General features: G+C 52.1%; 7 protein-coding genes across 7 annotated transcripts; 2 read left to right on the top strand and 5 right to left on the bottom strand.

The window, feature by feature from the left end:
- Positions 1 to 1,016: 1,016 nt before the first annotated feature.
- Positions 1,017 to 2,265, top strand: UHO2_01479 (putative 60S ribosomal protein L12; the record flags this gene model as incomplete). Its single annotated transcript, XM_041553946.1, has 2 exons — positions 1,017 to 1,049; positions 1,801 to 2,265. The coding sequence occupies 2 exons, from the start codon at positions 1,017 to 1,019 to the stop codon at positions 2,263 to 2,265; spliced, it is 498 nt and encodes a 165-aa protein (XP_041409880.1).
- A 710-nt stretch (positions 2,266 to 2,975) lies between these two features.
- UHO2_01478 (uncharacterized protein) lies at positions 2,976 to 3,671 on the bottom strand (the record flags this gene model as incomplete). The annotated part of the gene is made up of 1 exon (XM_041553945.1): positions 2,976 to 3,671. One exon carries the CDS (start codon positions 3,669 to 3,671, stop codon positions 2,976 to 2,978), a length of 696 nt encoding a protein of 231 aa, XP_041409879.1.
- Positions 3,672 to 4,728: 1,057 nt separating this feature from the next.
- On the bottom strand, positions 4,729 to 7,350 carry UHO2_01477 (putative glyoxaloxidase 1; the record flags this gene model as incomplete). The annotated part of the gene is made up of 1 exon (XM_041553944.1): positions 4,729 to 7,350. The coding sequence occupies one exon, from the start codon at positions 7,348 to 7,350 to the stop codon at positions 4,729 to 4,731; it is 2,622 nt and encodes an 873-aa protein (XP_041409878.1).
- A 4,559-nt stretch (positions 7,351 to 11,909) lies between these two features.
- UHO2_01476 (uncharacterized protein) lies at positions 11,910 to 13,285 on the top strand (the record flags this gene model as incomplete). Its single annotated transcript, XM_041553943.1, has 2 exons — positions 11,910 to 12,415; positions 13,264 to 13,285. 2 exons carry the CDS (start codon positions 11,910 to 11,912, stop codon positions 13,283 to 13,285), a joined length of 528 nt encoding a protein of 175 aa, XP_041409877.1.
- A 966-nt stretch (positions 13,286 to 14,251) lies between these two features.
- UHO2_01475 (uncharacterized protein) lies at positions 14,252 to 14,971 on the bottom strand (the record flags this gene model as incomplete). Its single annotated transcript, XM_041553942.1, has 1 exon — positions 14,252 to 14,971. One exon carries the CDS (start codon positions 14,969 to 14,971, stop codon positions 14,252 to 14,254), a length of 720 nt encoding a protein of 239 aa, XP_041409876.1.
- A 458-nt stretch (positions 14,972 to 15,429) lies between these two features.
- On the bottom strand, positions 15,430 to 15,759 carry UHO2_01474 (uncharacterized protein; the record flags this gene model as incomplete). The annotated part of the gene is made up of 1 exon (XM_041553941.1): positions 15,430 to 15,759. One exon carries the CDS (start codon positions 15,757 to 15,759, stop codon positions 15,430 to 15,432), a length of 330 nt encoding a protein of 109 aa, XP_041409875.1.
- Positions 15,760 to 18,537: 2,778 nt separating this feature from the next.
- On the bottom strand, positions 18,538 to 19,230 carry UHO2_01473 (uncharacterized protein; the record flags this gene model as incomplete). Its single annotated transcript, XM_041553940.1, has 2 exons — positions 18,538 to 18,782; positions 18,825 to 19,230. 2 exons carry the CDS (start codon positions 19,228 to 19,230, stop codon positions 18,538 to 18,540), a joined length of 651 nt encoding a protein of 216 aa, XP_041409874.1.
- Positions 19,231 to 21,973: the final 2,743 nt, after the last annotated feature.

The following is a 21,973-nucleotide window of genomic DNA, read 5'->3' as shown; positions in this document are numbered from 1 at the left end:
CGAGTATCGCCGAGTGGATATCATCATCGATATGCTACCTGCTGTCCGCCGTGCCTGTAGATCCTTTGATGCTACATGTCGATCCGTCCTTTGTTCAGCATGAACCCTACAACTCTGTTAGTTGGTAACAATTTCCGCCTAGACTTGGATCGTCCTTCCACTGCAGCATGCCCCTTGTGTTACGATGGTGACAAAGCTATTGCAGCTATGTAGAAAACTTACATTCTGATAGATATGTGTATGAGGTGGTGATGGGGGCGTAACGACGATGATGACGAGTTTCCTGGTTTGTCTCCACGCCCGCTACTGTAGAACTCGGGCTCTCTGGATCTGGCGTAGACTGGCTTCGCTGGCTTCACAGGTTCGACTCGACTCGACTTGACTTGACCTAAGCTGCAGGCTGTCCAAAGCTGCGGGAAGTTACACTGCTTGGATCCCACTCAGACTACACTGAGGCCACCTTCCATCACATCGCATGCTGCTGCCTCTATTCTTCTTTGAGCTGCGCATATAGCCAAGTCTGTGGGTGCCTTTTCTCTAAATGCTGCCCAGGCCACACACTTCTTCTTGAGCATCGAGTCTCGATTTTTGGTGCGGTGTTTCTTCGATGAATCCAGCGAGGAACCATTTTTAATTGAAGCACGTGCGGCTTGATTTCAAAATTTTGTAAGACTGTCTTCGGCCGACTATTTTTATATACCAAGCTCGGATTCACCCTCATGTTGGCCTGGAGCTTCTTTGGCCAAAATTTGTGGTGACAGCGCCTGTTGAGGCCTTTAGCCGACTTGCAAGCCTGGTAATGGACTCGACTTGGTAAGTCCTTCAGGGCAAGGCAACGAAGACCTGGAAAGTGCCCTGGAAGAGGCCCAGAGAATCCGTCAAGTTTGAGTGTCAGACTTTGGCTGGAGATCTTTACGCTTGGCTGAGCCTGTGCGGCGGCGGCAGCGTGATTCAACCTTGGCCTGTTCGTCCCTTCCTCACCGTCAAGATCACCATCACATCTATACCTATTCACAATGGCGCCCAAGATCGACCCCAACGAGATCAAGGTGATTATCTCTTACAATACATGCCATCGCTCTTTGACTACGACGTTCGACTAGCTGCACAGACATCCGCCACTTCCGACATTTCGACCATCGCACCCTCGCCTGTCGTTTCAGCATGTTAGAAGCAGTTGGGGACATAGCCCCCCCTGCAGCCCGGCAGTAGCAGAGATGACAACATGGCCGTTTCGCTCAGCTCGTTCTTCCAACATATCGCATCAGTACCACAAAGTGAAGAGAGGTGGAAGACTAGAAGGAGAAGGAAGCGCAGCAGACAAACCGACACGATGATATTCTAGATGATCTGGCGCATCAAACCTTTAGCCCGGAAGAATCGCAGGTGTCTGGTCGATGTCAAATCGACATTGGCGAAGCGGCACGGACAGGAGGATACAAGCGTAGGAATGGAAACGAACATGTAGCGAAGCCAAGCGGCGGCTGGTGTCTTGATCTGTTCGTCAGAAGCAACAAGCATATGAGCCCGTTTCGCATTGACTTGTTCGGCAGCACAGGTCGGCTTCGGGGGCCCGACAGAGTCTGCTTCGTGTCAGCCTGTTTTCGACAGCACAACAACAGAGAGACACAGAGGGCAACCAACACCGCTATACACACGACAGAGTACAACCCTGTGCAGCTTCGAAACGTCGATAATCCAAGCAGAGCCGGCACGTTTCAGCATTCATATCGCATCAACTAGAATCGCAAACTGACAATTCCCCCATCTTCCTTCGCACTTGCTAACACTTTCAATCAGATCATCTACCTCCGAGCCACCGGTGGTGAGGTCGGTGCCTCCTCGGCTCTTGCCCCCAAGATCGGTCCTCTTGGTCTTTCCCCCAAGAAGGTCGGTGAAGACATTGCCAAGGCCACTGGTGACTGGAAGGGTCTCCGTGTCACTGTTCAGCTTACCGTTCAGAACCGTCAGGCTGCCGTCGCGGTCGTCCCCTCGGCTTCTTCGCTCGTCATCAAGGCGCTTAAGGAGCCCCCCCGTGACCGCAAGAAGGAGAAGAACATCAAGCACGGTGGTAACATCCCCCTCGACGAGATTGTCGAGATCGCCCGCAAGATGCGCTTCAAGTCCTTCGCCAAGAATCTCGCCGGTACCGTCAAGGAGATCCTCGGCACTGCTCAGTCCGTCGGCTGCACCGTCAACGGCCAGAACCCCCACGCCATCATTGAGGGCATCGACGCTGGCGAGATTGAGATCGACGACGAGTAAACTTGTTTCCTCTACAAATCAATCATCTAGCCTCGTTTCTTTTTCTTTCAACCAGCATCGTTCTTTTTCGTCTCTCTTCTCAGCATCCTTCATCCATCAACCACCACATGTCGCACCCATAGCGACCCGCGCATAGGCACCGACACGTTACCGTGATCAGAACTGGACCACATTGGCTTGCAGGACGTTTTCATGATTTGGCTGTTCTTCAGCCGAGGGGAAGCGCGCACACACACACAGTCATTTTGACATCCGAAAAGCGAGATGGCGTTTACTCTGCTTGTCGTGCGGTCCCACCATACCTGATCTCTGGAAGTCGTCTCGGTCCATTGCATGTAACACTACCCCCTTTTCTTGGTCGAGCAATTGCTTGCTTGACTCCACCACACACCCAAAAAGATCATACTTTTTCCCCGTGTCCTACATGTACATGGTCATGCATCTCGCTTTTCGAAAAATACAAATGCACTTCGTCAAAAGTTTGGCTCCGATGTCTTGATTGTGTATTCGTGTGAAGCATTGAGTCGGCAGTCAAACTTGTCTCCTGATTATCACGAAGGACTTAGGATGGAGTGTTGCTCCAATACGCAGCCTGCAGAAGTGTGAGATAAAGAGTGATATTGTTGATAAAGTCAGGGTCCTACCAGAGGAATCCTACATAAGTGAGATGTAATCGTACAAAGCGAGACAATACAGAGTCTTGGAACCAGTTAAGCCGCGAGAGACGGCGCAGATACTACAGTCTGAGCAGTGCTACAGCTACAATTGCAAGCATTGCAGCTGAATGAATGTCCATCAGTTCGACTAATAAGGAAGACGTTTCTTTCTAGGGCGATTGTTCTAAATCGAACGTTCGTCTTAATTGCCTCTTCAGTGTTCTGGCTTTTCTTCACATCGACTGGTGACGGAGATGTAGCGACGCTTGATGGGGTTGAAAGTTGCATCGCAAGCAAAGAAGCTTGATGAGAAGAAAGGGAGATAGCATTTCTTCTACGACAAATTGCTTTTTTGCGATGTAGTGAGCCAACTACGATTCGGTGCAGACTTGACCTTGGTCTAGCGCCTGTACTCCTGATAGTAGGGTGATTGGTGTTAGTTGCTGTTGCTGGCAACAAACTTGATGTAGACGTAGGACTAGGGGAGGTGGACAGAAAAGGGGAAAGGAAAGAGTTTGTGATATCTGATAGCGGTTCTCTCTTCAACTGCAAAGAGGTTGTGGTTTCGAAAGGAGAAAAGTTCTCTTTGTCACCAACACTAACCCGATCGAAGGAATAGAGTGGCGAACGGCTGTGCGAGTAATCGGACGGGGTTAGGGAGGAAAGCGTGGCGAGAGCAAGTGAAACAGCAGTGCCTCTGCTACGATGCGAGACGAGCTTGGTACAGGTGAGAGTGGTAGTTGCGGCCATGGTGATCGAGGTTTAGTGTGTTCGAAGAAAGTGAGGCGAAGTAGGCGGAAAGAGGATTGAAAGTTGTGGAGATGCAAGTAGACGTCTCTGCAGCTCAAGGCGAGGAAAGCGATCTTGCATATATACCATCATCCCCAGTAGTTGCAGAAGGTGATGACGTCGCTACTCATCGTCTCCGTCAATGGTCCCTTTCACCTTGGCAGCAACCGAACAATCTATTTTCAACATATCGATACTTTCCTTTCTTATAGATTGCCAGTCATGCACGCACATGAATGACACAGAGTGTAGAGTCAAAGGATTGATTGCTGTCAAAAGACAAACGAGATGACGGTTAGAGTTGCTCCCTTTGTTTCGACACGTCGATGCACGGTCATGCAGCTTCGGTTGGATCGCTTCCCTTTCGATCGCTTGACAGCTCGAACAAAGGAAGCCTGTGGAGAGGAAGAAGACAAAGCGATGCTTCTCCCTTTGTTCGCTCCGTGGAAGTTGAGCGAGAAGCAGAACCAAGCCCACATGGGACAAAGCTTAATGTTGTGGCCTGCATTCCTTTCATTTGACAGTCCCTTTCAGCAGCTTACAGCACGCGTTCTCACAGCTGGCTTTGTGGTTTGAAACCGGCTTTGTTAATTGCAGGATCAAGCAATGAGCGTCGCCCTATTTTATTCGCCTGTCTCCGCGATTCAGCGATTTACACCAACATAACAGGGATCGATGGCAGTCACAAAACACTGAGTCGAGCAGACAAGTCACCAAATCTAAAGCAAAAGAAATATATTGTCCAGGCAAAGCGAGCGAGAATACTGAAGGAACAAGAGTGAGTGGAGTGATGGGCTCTGTAGAACTAGCGAGTGTGGATAGGTACAAAGATAGATGTTTGGGAGAGGAGAGAGACGAGAAAGAGAGAGATAGAACGGTTTCCATACAAAATGGTTGAGGGCGGACTAATGATGTCGAGCCAGAGCAACGCCTCAGCTCAACTTTTGTAGATAGAATTCGCTGCCGAGGCCAAAAGAAACCATTCTGACAGTCTCCTCACGACCCACGAATCACTCGGTCAGCGGCGGCTAGAGTAGCTACCCGATCCTTGCTGGTGTTGACGTGGGCTGTCGTAGTGTTGGCGCTGCTGCTGGTGGTACTGCTGCTGGTAGCTTTGCTGCGGGTAGTTCTGCGGTGGGTAGTCATCATAGCTCTGTCCGCCGGCGTACCTGCTGGTGTTGTCTTCGTAGTATGCGCCAGCGTCACCAGCGTGGTACTCGCCCCAGCCTTGCTGGTATTGAGTGCCTTGAGTGCCATGAGAGCCGCCGCGAGCGTGCTGACCCTCGTAAGCAAGTGGGCTAGGGGCGAAACCAGCGCGGCTGCCACTTCGTGGTGCATCGTAGTAACCTCCAAGAGCCTCCTTGCCTTCGCTGACGCTGCCCTGGTCGTTCATGCGGTATGACTCGAAGGTGTGCGAGCTGTCCATCCTACCGCCACCGAATCGGCCGTTAACCGAACCAACAGGGGTGTCGACGCGCTTGTACTCGGGACCAGAGCCAAGGTCGCGGCTGGTCCAAGCAGCGGCCGACTGTCGCGAAGAGGGCTTCTCGTTGCGCGAGTTCCTACCCTTGCGCCTCCAGAGGCAGATCCCGAGAGCGATGAGAGCCAGAACAGCGGCACCGGCGACGGCAATTCCAATGATTTTGCCGAGGCCAAAGCTGGAGCTTGAGTCTCCAGGTCTGGAAAGAGCAGCAGTGTACTTGGTGCTGTTAAGAGCAGCAGGAAGCGTAACAAGAGCAGATCCGAGGTTGGCAGTGAAAGGAACGTTCCCAGTTCCAGTAGCGCCAGTGCCGACCATGATCATCTTGCCCATACTGGGCACACCACCAACAGTGACGAAGAAGAGGGCGGGACCGGGCACGATGAGACGGTTCATGTAGATGGTGTTTGGAAGAGGGTTGAGCATGTAAGTGACCGAAGCATCTTCGTTGACAGTGTAAGTGTAGTCGAGGTAGACGGCACGCTGACCCATGTTCATGGCGTGGGTGGAGAAACCAGGACGGATGATGGCAAACTTGGTGTTGGCAGCCTTTGCGTTGGCCGAGTCGCCCATGAAGTTGCCGTCAACGGTGATGTTGAAGGGCTGACCGCCGTAAGGGATCGAGGTGGGCATGCCCTGCGGTTGAGGACGAGGCGAGTCCCAGTAGGGAGGGTACCACTTTTCAACCTCGTAGGTGGTGTTGAACGCCTGGGGCGTGGTACCAGTGGGCATGTCGAGGGTGACGTCCTGGTGTGGGTTGGAACCAGCAACCATAACGGAGCCATCGGGGAGAAGAACGGCACTCGAGTGATAGAGACGAGCGATGGTGGAGGCCGAGAGACCGGCATTGGTGATGCGCTGACCCTGTGGCTTAGATGGATCATAGATGACGGGAACGTAGGTGGGGTCCTGAGAGAGTCCCTCGGTAACGATGGTTCTGCCGTTGTACTGAATGGTGTTGTAGGTGGCGTTGGTGTAACCAGAAGTACCCTTATTGGCACCGTTGACGATGACCATAGTTCCGTCCGGAAGGTGGATGAATTGGCCCATCGAACGACCCTCGGGAAGGTCGCCCTCCTTGACGTACTGGACGTTAGGGTTGGCATTACCTTGGTTGTCTTCGGGAGAGATGGATGAGCAGTCGGTAGAAGCGGTGATGCCAAGAATGTTGCCACCAGGACCGGCGTAGTTTCCCCAGAGCTGGTCGCTCAATACACTGCCACCGCAGAAGAGAATGGTAGGAGTGTACTTGTTCTCGGGAGTGAGCGGGAGCATGGCGACGGCACCGGAAGCCGGATAGACTCGAATGACTTGGCCGGGCATATCAGGAAGAGCGGTTTCGTTGTTGTTGACGTGATCCCACATGACAGTGCTGTAGTTGGCCTGCATGAAGATCTTGCCTGAGGGCATGAGGTAGGTGTGCGGGTACATGTTAAGACCGGAAGTCTTGCCCATGAAGTCGCAGACCCTCTGTGCGCCCTTGGAGGGGAAGTACTCGTAGGTGGGGTTGGAACCCCCGCCTTGGTAGTAGGGGTCGACGTTGGGGGTGTTTCGGTTGATGTAACCGCCACCTACGGCACCCCCGACAAAAAGGACACTACCGTCTTCAAGAACCTCGATACCAGGGTACCAACGGGCGGACTGCATCATGTTGACCTGAGTTGTCGAAGTGGATGGCGAGTCGATCCATGTCTTGGACCCAGGCTCGAGAAGACGAATGGCACGAGTGCCGTCATAATCTTGGTAAGGGCTGAGGTTCTGGGGCACAGCAGCACCACCGTAACCGACGGCCTGATTACCACCAGCAACGACCCAAGTGCCATTACCAAGAGTTGCACCGGAAGCGCAGAAGGTGTTGGTAGTGACGGAAACACCAGTGACGGAGTTGTCGGCGAGGTTGTAGAAGGAACCCCAAACTGGACGACCATCCGCCAATCTTTGGGAGTTGTTCTCAGCCTTGTCGAGAATGAAGACGTTCTCCTCATCCATGACACCAAGCATCATGGCGGAAGCGAGCGAGTCTCTGTTGACGATCTCGTAGGTACCGGCCTTCTTGGCTGCCGATGCACGAGATGAAAGGGCGAGAGCGGCGGTGGCCAAGGCGATTGCCTTCTTGGCGACCGAACGCCGCCTCGATAAGGAAGAGGCGGGCTGCGTCATGGTGTGCCTGTGGTTCTTTCCGGTGAGAGGGTATGCAAGCGGATAATGTATCAACTATGCTGCTGATGCCTTCAGCCCAAGCGACGAGTGAGATAAGGTTGATGGTGCCCAAGCAATCTCGGGGTAGTCGAAATGTGGCGAGGATGATGGAAGAAGGAGGAGGAGGAGGAGGAGGAGGAGGAGAGAGGAGTGGAAGAAGGAGATAAGGGGGTGATGTGTAGTTGAGACACAAAGATCGAGCAAAGGAGGTACGGAGAGAGACGGCCGGCAGCAGTCAAAGAATGCAAGCCAAAGGAGGAAAGTGAGGAAAACGGAGGCGGCGGCGGCGGCGTGATGAAACTGAGGTGGTGTGTGGTGTGATGTGGTGTCGGCGTGGTCCTATTTACTGCAGTCCTTGGCTAAAAAGATGAGTCGCGGTCGTAGTCAAAGACAGTAATTGTGCAACGAGTGGGTGTGTGCCGGTGTGGGGGCAATTGCTTGCTTGGTCTTGGTGGTGGTGCTGTGCTGTGCAGTGCAGTGCCGTGCTGTTGTGCCGTTTGAATGTCAGACAGTCAGGGCGCGAAAGGAGCAAGTCGAGAAAGAGAGAGCCCCACGCACATCCCTGCAGAGATACAGTAGGCAGACAGGCACAAAATTGCACCACAAAAACAAGCAAATCGGGCTTGCGTTGGTCTCAGCTATGCAGCAGCCTCTCCGATTTTCTGACAGCCAAACCTTGAGGGGGCCACAGATCAGGCTTTGTGCCTGAGGCTGCTTCATTCCAAACCCCCTTTCCCCTGTTTTATTTTATTTTTGGTTGCTTTTTTTTAAAACATTTCTTGACGGTGAGAATCTAAGGTGAGCAGTGACAGCAAGAATCATAAAGCACCATGGAGGGAATCGTTGGAAATTCTTCTTGTTCTGATTCTTCCTTTTTGCTGTATTGTTGGCTACAATTTCGAAACCTCGAAAGGGTTCCCATCAATCTTGGCACGTAGAGATTTCGAAACGAGCGCTCTTCTGAAATCTACAAATCAAGGCGCGATTCGAAACTTCATTCTCAGCTGCAGCCAGCTGTGATGATTCTGTATTTGCTGGCAAGCTCAACAGGAAGCCTGCTGTTGTGACCGCTGCAAACACATCCTTGACGCATGACAGACGAATGTGAATGGCTGCTGCCAACACCATCTCGTTTCTAATGGAAGCTTGCCTTTGCTGCTGCTGCTGGCGGCGGAACCGGTACACGATGTTGTCTTCGACCTTGGATCATTGCCGAGAGATCTGCCTGGTGCATTTGTTGTTACGTTTCGCTAACAACAAGCTGCTAACGACAAGCTGGCATTTTGACGGCGCTTTACCGCGTCGACGCAACTCCGAGCGCCACCACAAAGGGTCTTCACACTCTTTGACCTGCACGCTTCCTCCTTTCAGCGATCTTGGGATTGATCCTTTTTTATTCTTTTTATTCTTTTTTCTTTTTTCTTTTTTCTTCTTTTCTTCTTTTTTTCTTTTTTTCTTTTTTTCTTTTTTTTTTTTTTTTTTTTTTTTTTTTGCTCTTGCTCTTGAAGCCCTGCCTTCGGTGACGACGATGCAGCTCGCTCTGGCTGTTTTTGCTCCCAAATGATTGCGAACTGCGCATCGGCCAGCTTAACACATGATCAAATGCTTTGCCGGTCCGACACATCTTGTGCCGCTCGGCAGTCCAGTCCATGTCTGCAGATTGCTCTCGCTGCGGACAGTGACGTCTCTAAGGGGATGTCGGAGCCGAGGTTCTATAGTGTCACGCGTCTTGCTGTCTACGGAAATCAGACGCACGCATGGACGCTTCATGCCGTTCTTGCAAATCATCACTACTCGTCTTCGATGCGGTATCCGTGTCGATGTAGCCGATGGAATGTTGACGCTTTTCTTGGCTCTTTCGAAGTAAGTCAGTCTATCCATCTTCGTTCTCCCTTCTTCAGAGAGCGGACTCTACGCATACAGCATCCTTGACGATATAGGAGAGAATACACCCGACAGCACATGACAGCGGTACCACATTTGAGATGAAGGCAATCTCGTGCATCTTCCTGTCACTCTGTCGATGAGCTTGTCCACGATGAAAGGTGGGAACAGTGACCAAAGCGAGACACGGCGACGCGCCGGCACAATGCCGCACAGTTCGGTGACTTGCAGATCTCGGCGGCTCCAGAAGGCTTGGCAGACATTCTGCCCTGACGCTGCTAGTTGCGACGTTACCAATCAATCCCTTCCAAGCAGGAACCAAATGGCGCGTCTGAAGGCTTGCCCCATTGACTCGAGCTCCTCATCTCAAGGTACTGGCAGGCATGTCTCTCGTGCCTTTGTTCTTGCGAGATCTGCTCGATGCAATGCACTCACTCAGAGACTTTGGCTGGCAACCGCGAACAAGCCCTGATTAGTTCAAGTGATGCTTGGACTGCACACAGGTCGGACCATTTGTGGCGTGGACGCGCGTGCTCCCCGATGCTGATTGCTTGGCGCTGCGTGGTTGACCCTTGCTCTCGCTTGTTCATCAACACCTTTGATCTCCGCTCTCGCGCTCCATTTGTCTACCAAGCAAAGCTCACGTGTTACCGGATTGGCTCCGATGTCTGTGTTGCGGCTGAACGAGGTCTTGTCGGGCTGCTCGGCCTTAAAACCGCAGCACAGTATCTAGGTGAAGGTGATGACTTGCAAGAAGAGTCGCTCGAAAAACACCGAAGCACTCTCTGTTTCAGTATATGCCAACCTTTTGGCGATCTGACAAAAGACTGTAGCTACTACCAAACAAGTGTGCAACATGTATGTTGACTGTAGTCCTTGCTTGGCGACGTTTCGAGCGTCTCTTGTTGCAAAAGACTGGTCTGGTTTCCTCCGAGTGTAGGAGATGGAGGAATACCCTCACAACCGATAGTCGATCGAGCCGCTTCTCCATTCCATGTAAGTCGGATCTAGCTTCACTGCTGACTCGATCCGCGTTCGATTGAAGCTTCGCACGCTAGATGCTGAACAATGAGCACTTGTGTTCCGGCGACTTGATCGATCGAGCAGCGGCATAGGGTTGCCGAGACGGAGAGCTGGACCCTGTCTTCTGGCAATCCTGTTCCACAAGTGTTCATCCACGACCTTATCTCAGCAACCTGCTTGAAGAAGCAAACCTTGTGCCTACGAGCAGTGTATCGCTACCAGGCATGTCTCTTGGGAATAGCTCGACAGACGATAGTTGGAGACTCGTCGAAAGCGTGGACATCTTCAAACTTACGAGCCTTCAGGTATGGACACACTTTCGAGAGATTTTCCGTCCATCATTTCTCCCTCAAATTTCTTTCTTTCTTTTATGCATTGAATTTCGGAACTGACAATAAGAATGCAAGCTGGCATTTATTTGGCCGGCCGTCTCTTTAACGTGATCGGGAGACGTCGATCGTGTAACGATCGAGATCGATCATTCACCCTTTGAAGGTAGGTCGTGCTTATCACGCCTTTGTGCGAATCATTCGTGGCTCCAGTTTCTCCCTATGCCTAGCTCCGCCTCCTTCCTACATGCCTCGGAACGCATCACAATGCCATCAGGAATAAGCTGCTGGCTGGTCAGAAGCTGAATAGACAAAGAGCATGTTCAGGTCAAGGAAGCCACACACCGCTAGGCAGTTTGAGGGTCACAACTGACTCTACAGCGACTTTGGCCACCTGACACGACTCTTTTTTGAGTGTGCTTTTCTCGCTCTAGGCTGAGCTCATATAGTAAAAGAGTGCCTCTGATTCCACTCTCCTGGGGCTTTCCCTTCTGACTAGCGCATTTGGAAAAGCTCTGCTGTCTTTAACGGTTTTGAATTGGGAAGACCCAGTTGAATACAAATTCCCGTCGTTCGAGTTGTAATTCTTCTTTCACTGCGAGAAGAACATCTTTTGCATATACAGGAGGGCGAGGCTGCGCGCGCCCTTGAACAGGAAAGAAACGCTTCCGCAGGGATCAAGTGAGCTCTGTGTGTGTGTGTGTGTGTGTGTAAGTGTGTGTGTGTGCGTGTGTGCGTGTGTGCGTGTGTGCGTGTGCGTGTATGTCCGCTTTCGCTCGACCAACCTTGGGGCACTCGCGGTCAACGTCCTCTTCCATCCGATACACCATCACCTCTTCTTTTGTCCCGCAGTTCCCGGTCTTAATATCGTCGAGCTTCGTTCCCGGTTCTCTAGTTCTCTTTACGTCTCAAATCGTCTCAGACTCGTCCGTCTCGTCTTCTCGTCTCGGCTTCAGCATCGGCTCGATTGTATCGGTAAGTGTGTTGCCATTCTCTTCTCTTGTGTCCGCAGCCGATCAAGATCCCCCGAGCTGGTCTCGGAGCATTACCACCACCGGTCTCGCTCCGGAGTCAGTCATGCTCGAAGCACTGCCGTAGGCAGGTACGACACACGTCAGGTTCGGGAGGACGATAATTGACAATTTTTCCTCATCATCTTCGTACTCGCTCTGTCCGCTGCTCTCTCGCAAACGGCCCCTCTGCTTCCTTTCGCTGTTCCGCATCGACCACAGATAGTCTCCGGATACCTCTATATCTCGTCTACCCTCAGATTCTCAGTTCAAGATGGCCGCCAAAGTTTACGTCGGAAACCTCTCGTGGAACACCACTGATGACAGCCTCGCCCACGCCTTCTCGGCTTACGGTCAGCTCACTGACTACATTGTCATGAAGGACCGCGAGACTGGCCGCTCCCGTGGTTTCGGCTTCGTCACCTTCGCCACCCAGGGAGAGGCCGACGCTGCCATCGCTGCCCTTAACGAGCAGGAGCTCGACGGTCGTCGCATCCGTGTCAACATGGCCAACTCCCGACCCGCTGGCGGTATGGGCGGTGGCTATGGCGGTGTCACCGGCCAGTACGGTGCCAACGCTTACGGCGCCGCTGGTGGCTACGGCGGTTACGGCCAGCAGCCCGGTTTTCAGCAGCAGCCCGGCGGCTACCAGCAGCCTGGTTTCCAGCCCCAGCAGGGCGGTTACGGCGGATACCAGCAGCCCGGTTTCCAGCCCCAGCAGCAGGGTTACGGTGCCCCCCAGCAGGGCTATGGCGCCCCCCAGCAGGGAGGCTACGGCGGGTAAGTACAAACTCTCTCTGTTCTCTTTTCCTTTGACTTTTCCGAATACATGGATCCAAGCAGCTACGTTTCAGATGGCAAGGCTCCGTACGTCCAGTTCAGATCGCCATTGCGCTGCATCTGTCCGCTCTCGCTTCCGTATATGAGTCTTCTGCTCTGTCCACAATTCGGATGGAGCCGGGCATTCGGCAAACACTTGACGACGGTGCTATCCTCGATGTAGTGCGAGCCGCAGGTGATACGTGTGGCGCTCCCCCCCCCCTTCCTACAACCATTTCTCTGTGTTCCGTTCGTGTTCTCAACTGTGTCTCTGTTTCCGGTTCCTTTCCTTGTCTTTTCCCCCATTGGTCGCTACTCGTTGGTCGCTTCGTTCCGTCCGTCCATATGTCTCGTCAACGTTCCTCATCAACCTCGCACTCGTCATTGCTTCCCGGTCCTCCCGTTCCGCCTCTTTCTCGCCCCGGCCCTGTCGTCCCTGTCAACAACAGGTACGGTGCCCAGCAGCAGGGCTTCCAGCAGCCCACTCAGCAGAACGGCGGTGCCTTCAACGGCCAAGGCTACTAAGCTGCTTCCTCAAGTCTCCTCTCCTTTCTTGTCACTCTTGCCTTACTTTTCCGCCGGTCAACCTGTCCCATCTTCTTTCTTCAACTGTCCTTGTAGTACGACTTGTTGATTGAATCGATTCGTTTGGGATCATTCGACCTGCTTTCCCTTGCTCTCGTTCTTCTTGCGTTGTCTCCTTGTCGTGCTGGTTTGATCCATGTCGTCCTGAGTCTCCCTTCCTGACCTCTCGCTAATGAAGAACCACACCCACTAACAAACACCTCACCCCCTCTACATCGCAACAGCTACAACGGCCAGAGCCAGTAAACTCTTCAGCCTATCCTCTTCTTCTCGGAGCATCACCAAACTTTTCTCTCTCATACGGTTATGATCTCGTCACCGTCTCTTAATGTCAGGTTGCTTGTCGTTGATGATACTACCACCACTACTGCATCTGATTTCCGATTCACTCCTCCAAAATTTTCGCCCAAGCTATCTCGTCACGCTTGAAGTCAACAGGCTTTCACAAACATGTCACACTCATGCATATCGCTTGCGCGGAAGAAATTAAATTTTGCGTTCTGTTGTGGGGCTGAAGACATTTCGCTTGTGATTGATGAGCGTTGTGACCTCGTGAGGCGAGCTTGTGTTGCGCTGCGGGCAAGGGCCCACAGATATTCACGTTGGGAGCTTCGAGGAGGCTTCATCAAGGTGTTGGGCAGTACAGTCACCATTATCAGACCAACAGTGGGTGAGTGAAGGTTGTTGCTTGAAATGTCGCTGCACCCTGTTCCATTGCGGAGGGAAAGGCTGAGCCAATCTCTCACTCATGATCCGAGCTGTAGCCCCATTCGCCAGAGAACGGAAAGGAAAGTGGTTGACTCTGCTGCAGGACGGCGATGAGACCTTCAGCTCCGTCGCTGACCGGAACAGCCGAATATCCATAGTGTGACTTGACCATTACGATCAGCCATCGTCATCAAGGCAGGCGTCGAGCTTAGCTGAATCTGAGCAGACGCATACACATACGAAGATAGAAGGTTATAAATGCATGGCACTGAAGCTTCAAAGCGAGACTAAAGGAACTAAGAGGACGAGACGAGATTGCTAACGTCACCAAGATCGGAAGAGAGTGTGTGCGTGAAGTTGTCGAGGCGGAGCTACGACGCAGCGCAGAACTAGGAATACAGATAGTTAGACAGAGAGACACGAGATGCAAAAGTGAAATGAATCATGACGAAAAGAGTGTGTACGGAAAGTGATCACATCGGATAGAAACGTCTTAAACGTTGATCACGAAGAATAGCAAAGGTTGCTGGCTGGTTGGGAGGATTCGACTTTGGAGAAAGCTCCACAGTCTGGGCAGGTGGCCCAGAGTTCTGAGGCGTTTCCATGGTTGTATCTGACACAAAGTTGGGGAATGCTTTTGCAATGTGCTCCATGGATCTTTTGGGCATTACTCCCGCCGTCGACGTCCATACCGTCTTCGCTGGAGGAGTTGTGACGACCGGGCGCGGGACCGAGGATGCCGTACGACGAAGAGGGAGAGGTGGAGGGATACGGCTCGATATCGGGGTAATGGGAGAGAGCAGCGGTGCTGAAGTAGTCAGAGCAGTTGGGTGATTTGTATTCGTGATGGTAGCCCACTGAGCCGGAAGACGAGGAAGGTGTGACGAAAGAGGATAAGGCATTGGAAGTGGTGAATGGGTTGTGACCGAGCTGGGCCAGCATAGCCTGGTTCACATCGGCAGGGAGCGGATGAAATTGAGCATCGCCATTGAAGACGAGACCGGCAGAGCGAGGTAAGCTAAGCTTAGGACGGACGATGTAGTCAGAGTCACCGCCTGCAGTGATATCATCATCGAAAGCCTTGCGCTTCTTGCTGGCGTTACTATGACCGAAGGCTGAGTTGGGCATGGCAGTGGGGCCAGCAGGACCGACAGAGGGAAGAGATGCGTGACACATGTTGATCGGGTTGTAGGTAGCTGACTCAAAGCCGTAGCTGAAGACCATTGTGGATCGGAGGAAGGATCGTGTCGAGTAGAGGAGCTAGCGGAAGGAGGAGGAATCTGCTACTGAAGAGTGCCGAACGAGAAGCGGAATGCGTAGTTTGACAGAAATGCGAGAAATGCCTCGATTTTTTTTTTTTTTTTTTTTTTTGGCTGGAATTCGTGTCTTTTTGGCTGGAATTCGTATCTTTTTGACCTCGAATCGAGCGATCCGAAAAATCGAGGCAGCGGCCGAGTCTCTTTTCTGAAAAGGCTGAGTTGAACCGAAAAATCGGTAGATTGTGTAGCGGAAAGCGGAGAGAAGCCTGTGCGGTTAAACGAAAGTGGAGAACAGAATGTGTTGGTAGCAAAGATGAAGCTTGCTTGCGACTGAGTTGTATGGGAGTGGACGAGATCGGTTGAGTGGGTAAGAGAATGTGGTAAGGAAGAATGAAAGTGAAGCTGTCAGCTGTTCGATGCCAATCAATCGGGAAGAGAGAGGGTGTCTTGGAGCGGGTTCGAGCGCAAGAGATGAGGTTCAAGTGAGGGTGAAGGTGGAGCAAACGGAGCGAGCGCGAACTGAGCGCGACCGCGACTTGCAACCGCGACGGTGAACAAACCTTTCGGCCCTTCCGGCTTGGGCCACTCTTCGAAGCCGCCAGCAGTCGCACATTTCCCTACAAGGTCACACGGGAGTGCACAAAATAAGGATCGCTGCAAGGCCCTAAAAATCCGGGGGTTCGTTTGGAAATCTAGGAGGTCTCGTTCAAAAACAAATTTGTTTTCCCGGGATTGCCTTGGCCAAAGCGCCATGTCGCCGCATCTGGAAAGCTCGCTCTAGTAATGAAAGAGACTCGGTTAATTATGGACAGGTTGCTGCTCGTCGATCAGCTGAGCATAAGCTCAAGCTTCTAAGTTGCCTGCTCGCTGCAGTCGGCTGCCACATATGTTCAGCGCAAGTTGTTGGCTCACGAACACACAAGAGGTCAGGAGGCTGTCTTGGACCAAAAAGACAGCCACACTCTTAAAGGTCGAGGGGGCAGTACTATCCGAGGGACGACAACCAGCTGCGAAAGATCCGATGGCCGACGGATGAATTTGACTAGACGAAGAGGCTTGTATCGGACGAAAGAAGGTGCATTTAACACGATCTGATCGGGGATTTTTGTGAATGGAATTCGTGATCGTTGTATCGTGCGACTGTTGTGTTTGTTTTGTTAGAGTCGTCTTTCACACAGAAAGTCTGCAAGTCGCCGCGGACTGACGAGCGACCAGGGCTTGGCATCACCGCACTCTCGCAGAATCTCACACACCTCCTTGTTCATGCTTCCGATGCTTCGAGCATATCCACCAACAGCTTGATGAGCTGGCAAGACCCATGTGTTTAGAACCTTGTTTCCATGAGAAGAGATATTGAACAGTTCTACTTTGATGCCATGTCGTCTAACTCATTAACGTTCTGAGGCGATCCCGTGGAAATTTCCTTCCATTGTGGCCTTGAATACGATGCCGAAGCTGACGATGATGCGATCAACATGCAAGGGGCGACGGAGTTGTTGTACCAAGATTCCATATGCGTATTGGCGCCACCATCGAGCAAGAATAAGTATCCATGATAACGTTAGCGTTGCAATGGTGATGCACTGCATGCAAGCGTGTGAAGCGAAGCTTCGCTGTGCAGCTCTGCGCCACCACTCCTCCGAACCAAGATCCAAGTTCCACAACATAGACAAAGACAAAAATAAGCCAAGCCAAGCCAAGCCAAGCCAAGCCAAGCCAAGCCAAGCCAAGCCAAGCCAACACGTCTCCATCGCGGCACCTTTCGCCAAGGAGAGCAAAACAAGAGTCGTGAACAGGTGTCATATTTAGAAGCGTTGAGCGTTCCAGTGGAATACGATGATGATATGGTCCCGTTCTACCTGTCCCATGTCAATTTCTGGAGTATGACTGATGCTCTCGGAGAAGTGGCATTTCTGTGACCTTTTCATGTGAAGCCTGTTTCTCGAGAACCAACACAGTGATCTTTCTCCCTCCTCTTTGCTCGACGACCATTCCGATCCGGCTAAGTTAACGGGTCAAAGATCGCTCTTAAAAGCCACTCGCAGCAGCAACTCCGCTTCAATCTGGTATGTGAAATCAGCACTCAACTTTGACGCTAGCGAGCGGAATTGCACATCAAAACCTACGCAGTCCTGACGCGTGTTTCCCGCGAATGTGTGCGAGAAGCATCATGTCTCTATGCGCTCAGGTGAGCTTCGATCCTGACGCTGTCTCCCACCATCAAAGGGGCTGATCCCCTTCTCTGGTGTCTCCTTGCCGGTCAGAGAAATCAGTCTTTTGTAAGCTCGACCTAGGTGTATGACAGCTGCGACCATCACATCGTATCACCGGAACAGAGTTCCGCCCCTTGTCTCTTCGCACTAGATAATGCACTCCGGCCCGGCAAGTCCATTCGCCTCTTCAACTCAGCACCGCACCGCACCGTACTGCACTTCATCATTCTGCACAACACAACGGATCAGTAGGTCCTTTCTGCGGAAGACATGGTGATGTCGCGCGCATAAGCGCAGGGTTGTGGTTGCGAGGTCATGCATCCCGCAACACTTTCCATCGGCGATGACTGTAGCCTGCATTGAGAGAGCTCAGATCTGCTCACAGGACTTTGAGCGCGTGGCGTTGAGGGCTTCAGAGTCGTCTTGGGACGATTCGAGTTGACTCGGGCTTGTATTTATGTAATGCTGCTCTCAGGCCAAAAGTGGCGCAAAATCTAAGCGAACAGTTGGTTTTCCACTTCACTTCGGACACTGTGGATCGACCACAAGCCTCAACGGGAAGAAGGGGAGGAAATGCGAAAGGCAGTTGAGGAGAGCGAAGGGAAGGAACGAAGGTAGAGTCAGATGTGACCTTACGCCAGTTTGCCGCGCCGCCAAGTTTTTGCCGTTTCGATGGTTGGGTGGTGAACACATTATATGCAAGGGGTCCCAGCCACAAATTATCTTCACCACCGTCAAAACAGGGATCGTAACCTGTTACCAGACTACAGAGCAAAAAGAGGAGCGAGCCGAGGAAGAGCAATGGCGTCCGCCACGATCAAATTTTGTTGGGAAGGGTAGAAGGGAACGGGAGGAGAGAAAGAGGGTAACAGTGATACCGAGATGCGATTCGCTTAATTTTTCAGTTACAGTAGCGCTGCCGGCCATCGAATCTCCTGTTACAAGGTCGACACGTTTTTATGACCTGCTTTCCAGAACAAGGTCGGCAGCGTCGAGTTCCTATCAACTTAGCGAGCATTGACGGCGGAGGTGCGCAGGTAAGGGATGTCCTGTAGCGTGTCACGAGGTGCGCAGAAGAGGTCCGAGTAGCTAAATGTTAGGGAGGCGAGCGTCTTCTCCTCTTATTCCCTGTCGATCCTGTAACGATATTCCACATCGAAAAAGTAGACTGGGTCAGCTGGATCGGAGGGTCAAGTCGCGATGACCGATCCTCATTTACGCGTTCGCCCCTCTGCTAGATATATATATTCTGGACAATGAGACGCGTTGATTTGGTTGTCTGCATCGCTACGCGAGGCTGCAGGTCCCGCGCAACACTCTACGCTCGCTGCCTTTCGATTGCTAAGCGGGGCGAGGCGATTGTTAGAAGGGACAGGAAAGCTGCACCATCGGATCGGCCAGACGGATTCGAACGGCGGTGATTGGTGGATATTTGTGTCACTTGGCTCATCGTATCTACGAAGAACAATAATGAAGCTTGCGAGGCGCGGTAAGAAGCTTCGTCTCTCCTCTCAGGACTCTTAGCTTTGTTCTCTTCTGGTTCGCTGTCATTGTACAAACATTCTGTTGCGGCCTAGCGAGCAAAAGCCTAGCATTCCAGCTTACTGAGAGGAGGGTTGACATTTGGCCACCATCGAGAGACGGGTCCTCGTCCGCCATTGCGGCTAATTGCCTCCGCCTCTGCCACGGCCCTCATCACCTTGGCGGGCTCTGCCTTACCGACGATACATCCCATGACCTGCACCTTGCTGTCTTGACCATCGGCCTCGAACTTCATTGCGAGGCGGCTTCTGCCATCTGACAGGATCGACTGTGCTTTTCGAAGAGCGCTGAACCGCACCCGCCTTTCCATTGGATATCGTCCCCCCGTGTGTGTGTCTCGCATAACGTCAAGAGCTGGAATGGAAGCCGGACGGCGGACTTGTTTCACGCGTAAAGTGCCGCGTTCTCGGTGATGATCTCTGTGACACCTCACGGCACTTGAGCCCAGCGATGGCGAACACGTCGCCATTGTTCGTCCATCCAGTGGACAATGCAAGAGCCGCCGCTTTCTTTGCACTTTGCGTCAGATCCATGAGACTGCGGCCCGTTCTCTGTTACACCGTGTAGCGCAGCCGCTGCTATCGGCTCTTCGACATCCGTAGCAACCTTGTCTCCGAAAATATTTTTTATACCTTTGTGCGATCGAGCTGGAACGAGGTCCAAGCGTGGGTATGAGAAAAACAAAGTTTGGGGCTTCAACGGTCCATGTGGAAGGCATTCAGAGCCCGGATTCAGGATGCACAATGGTGCAACATTCATGGAGAGCGATTTGGTATCCCTGTTGTTGCGGAATCCGGCCCGGACGACGCAATGATCGGCGCGATGATGGTCGGTAGGGTCGGAGGTGACCCAAGCATTACAGCGTGGAATTGCACGATTGCGCCTTTATGCAGCTCAAGCAACACGGCGTGGAGTGCTTCTTGCAGGTCGATGATCCGAATATCTGACTGGGGGGTTTGGAACCGAAATGAGGGAAAGGGCGGCGGCGAAGTGTTCGGCGCGATGATGATGGACAAGATTTTATCAGGGTCCAGTTCGATCTTCACAACAGATCAAGGTGGGATAGCTGGGTTTTGGCTAGCGTGGACACGAAAATCGACATCGCACCTCGCTTAGCGTACCGCAAAGCACACAACGTGCCAGCGTTAACGCATGCAATGCTTACACTGAGAGGAGTTCTTTTGTTGCCCTCATGGGTGGCGCCTTAGTTCGCCTAGGTTTCTCGGTGCTTCTGAGAATGCCTGTTGTTCATGCTCATTCCTATGACCAGGGCTTACTATCAGTGCAAAGAGGGATTGCAAAGCATCTTATCGCTGCTTCCAAGCGAGTCGGGCGCAAAGAACCGACCATAGCTTGGTGCTGGTGTCTGGACGAGCCTTTCTGTGTGCCAGATGCAATGTCACTTGCTCGCTTGTATGCCTGCTCACACGATTTGAACTTGTGTTGCCGCTGTAGCCTTGGTGAGACGCAGAGTGGCATGCCAGCAGGGAGGATAAGGAGGAGAAGAACTTTCGTAAGACCGGTGATCGAATGAAGAGTCCACAGCAGGTCTCGAACTTGATCTTGGACTGGTAGTGCCTGGAGCATTGACAGGACTTGTCGGAGTTGGAGGGAAACAAACTGTTTTTGACGAAGCCGAGAAGCCGACAAGGGGGATTATGTCAGCTTTCAGAAAGCAGTCCTGCTCCGCTTAGCCGAGTTTGATATGACCGAGGTGCCTTTGCAAGATGAGAAGGGCACAAAGCTATCGCGCTTGGCCGATAGGTTGGGGTTCGAATAGCCGAGAGGGACAGGAACAACAAGAGGAAGGGCGAGAAACTTTTTCCCTTCTCACCGAGACCTCTGACCAGATACAGTAAGTAGATGGCAGAAGAGAGAGCGTCAGGCCATCAAATCAAGCAAAGCAAATCAGTGCGCAATCAGAGAACCCCACGGGCACTCGATATTGGACGGCGTAGGAGAGCAGGCATAGTCTCCATGCAACGACGCCCAAAAACAATTTTTTACCGTTACAGTAAATTTCAAGGGTCGAAAAAGGGTCAAGGCCCGGCATCAGGCCACGATCTGAGAGAGATCCGATGCGACGGTTCAGTGACCTCGCAACCAAATCATATCAAACCAAACCACCGTTTGCGAACGAGAAAGATAGAGAGAGCTCACGTCGGAGCACGAAACCGAAAAAATTCCACCAAATTCACGAAAGTCTGTGTCCAGAGTCGATACCGTAGATCAATTCTGTCAAGATGGGGTGGGGTTTACAAGACAAAATCGACTCCTGAGACACAACGATGGCTGCCACAAGAACACCTGGGCGGCCCTTTGTGCAGGTGTCTGTTCGTTGTGCAGGAAATCTCACACGACAAGCATGATGGTGTTCACACACACACATATAGGGCAGGCCGGCGATGACGAGAAGAACGGAGTAGGATCGAGAGAGGAGCGTTGCCAGCGCCGTCTATCGAGAACGACATGCTCACTCACATCCCAACTCACCATGCTAAAACGGGAGTCGACACGTGAGATCAGAGAAGAGACGAGCCAAGCGCAGCCTCTTTTCTAGCAACTTCTGTCCGAGCGCCACCTCCAACGCGGGCCGCAACTTGACAACGAAGCGCCTGTTTTCGAACACCTGAAAGAAGAAAAAACGGCCACAATTGATCGATCAACACACAATGGGAACCCGAAATGACAGCAACGCAGCCTTCCAGGTTGTCTCTGTCGCTGCTAATAGTATCAATCAAAGCCACCCGTTCCGATGGCGTTGTGTGGTTCGGTCGTAATCGTTTATCCATTCGCTTCGCTATGGAATCTCACGCCACATTTTCTGGAAATCAATGAAGCGGCCTCACAGATGTGTGTGTGTGTGTGTGTTGTCAAGAAGATGACGCCGATAGGAATGCTGACCTATTTTCCCACACCGTTGCCGATGCAATGCTCGCAAAGCCAAAATGTAGGTAACGCCAAGAGAGCCACAACCAATGCACTGCAGTGTTGTGAGTTCGATCTTGATCGTGAGAGAGCTGTGCTGCAAACGACTTCCGGTGACCGCTGTATGCTTCATCGACTTTCAATAGACTCACCAAACTACCTAGCAATTAGCCGCAAACAACCGCCTTATTGTTGGAAACCAAGCCCAGCGCGACACTCCGATAGTGCAGCCTTGGATGCCGTTTCCGGACCAAATCAACCGAATCCTTTTGTCCATAAAATAT

The sequence above is a fragment of the Ustilago hordei genome (assembly GCF_900519145.1).
Source record: "Ustilago hordei strain Uho2 genome assembly, contig: UHO2_contig_02, whole genome shotgun sequence".
Classification (NCBI taxonomy): Eukaryota; Fungi; Basidiomycota; class Ustilaginomycetes; order Ustilaginales; family Ustilaginaceae; genus Ustilago; species Ustilago hordei.
This window is presented reverse-complemented; position numbering and strand designations above follow the sequence as displayed.